Here is a 1,159-nt window from a genome sequence, read left to right as displayed (position 1 = left end):
GTGCAGGAGCTTTTAAACCAGAGGAACTGGAGAGGAAACGAAAGCGTGACTGAGGACACGGCACATACCGGCAGGAGGGCACGACGAGCGCACCCTGAACTGCGTTCCCCAGATGTGCGTGTATCCCACTTTCGGGCTCACGCTGCAGACAGGACCCTGCACAGCGCGGGCCGTCGGGTGCTTCTTTATTTCCCCTACGGAATCTCTTTGTTCTTTCCTCTCACTTCGCAACACACGCAGTAGTTAGTGTATCGCCCTCCGCAGATTTCACCTCCCTTACAAAGCACAGCGGAGCGCCCTCGGTGCCGCCCGGCGCTGCCAGAGGTGCCTTTTTGGCGGCGGGCCCGTCTCGCTCTCGGAACGGGACGCGAAGCGGCAGCGGGGCGGAGGTAGCCGGGCACCAGCCGGCGTCGCGACTCCGAGCCGGGCTGCGCTCGCGCCTGCGCTGCCCGGAGGCGGAGGCGGCCGGGGGGCACCGGGCTTGAGGCGCCGGCGGCGAGGGGCCGCGTTCCTCCCCGCCCGCCCCGAGTCGGAGACAAAGCGGACAAAGGAGCTCCCGCGCCCCACGCTCGGGTAGGCAGCACCGGGCGGGCTCCGGGGGGGCACGGCTCCCGCCCGGCTTTGTTCCCCTTACCCCCGCCCGTGCCGCTCCCCCCCCCCCCCCCCTCGCCGGGTGTTTATTTCTGCGCGGTTATTTTTAGGCTCGAAAATAAAAAGCGTGGCACGGCGACCTTTGGCGTAGGGTCGCGCTCCGCGGACACGCCTGTGCCTTATGTAAACCCGTGGAGGCGGTGGGCGCTCCCGGTGCGCGGAGGGGGGGGAGGGTGCAAAGCGCCGGGAGGTGCTCTGTTGACCGCCGCGTTGCTTTCCGTCCCGCAGCTCGGCGGTCCCCAGAGCTCCGTCAGCGGCGGTGCGAAGAGAGAGAGAGATCTCGAGAGCCAGAGCGAGCGAGGACGATGCGGGCGGCGGAGCGGCGGGCGGATGCCGAGCGCGGCCGCGCGGCGGAGGGAGTCGGGAGCCGCCGGCAGCGGGGCCGTCCCGGAGGGCGGGTGGCCCCTTGAGCGCGACAGAGGGAGGATGGAGCCAGAAGTGGCTCGGGCTGACACGTGCGGCCGCGGCTAGGGCCACCCCTGTCCCCTCCCTCCCTCCTCCCCTCCCC

At 69.9% G+C, this 1,159-nt stretch overlaps 1 protein-coding gene across 1 annotated transcript in view; it reads left to right on the top strand.

Annotated features, from left to right (window-relative positions):
* Positions 1–981: 981 nt before the first annotated feature.
* The window catches only part of SLCO5A1 (solute carrier organic anion transporter family member 5A1), a 72,694-nt gene continuing 72,516 nt past the window's right edge, over positions 982–1,159 (top strand). Inside the window, exon 1 of the mRNA XM_042869490.1 lies at positions 982–1,106. Within this exon, the coding sequence (XP_042725424.1) occupies positions 982–1,106 (125 nt within the window). The remainder of the gene's footprint in view (positions 1,107–1,159) is intronic.

This window comes from Lagopus leucura, unplaced genomic scaffold, assembly GCF_019238085.1.
Source record: "Lagopus leucura isolate 7727_CA_CO unplaced genomic scaffold, USGS_WTPT01 Super-Scaffold_100002, whole genome shotgun sequence".
NCBI classification, from domain to species: Eukaryota; Metazoa; Chordata; class Aves; order Galliformes; family Phasianidae; genus Lagopus; species Lagopus leucura.
This window is presented reverse-complemented; position numbering and strand designations above follow the sequence as displayed.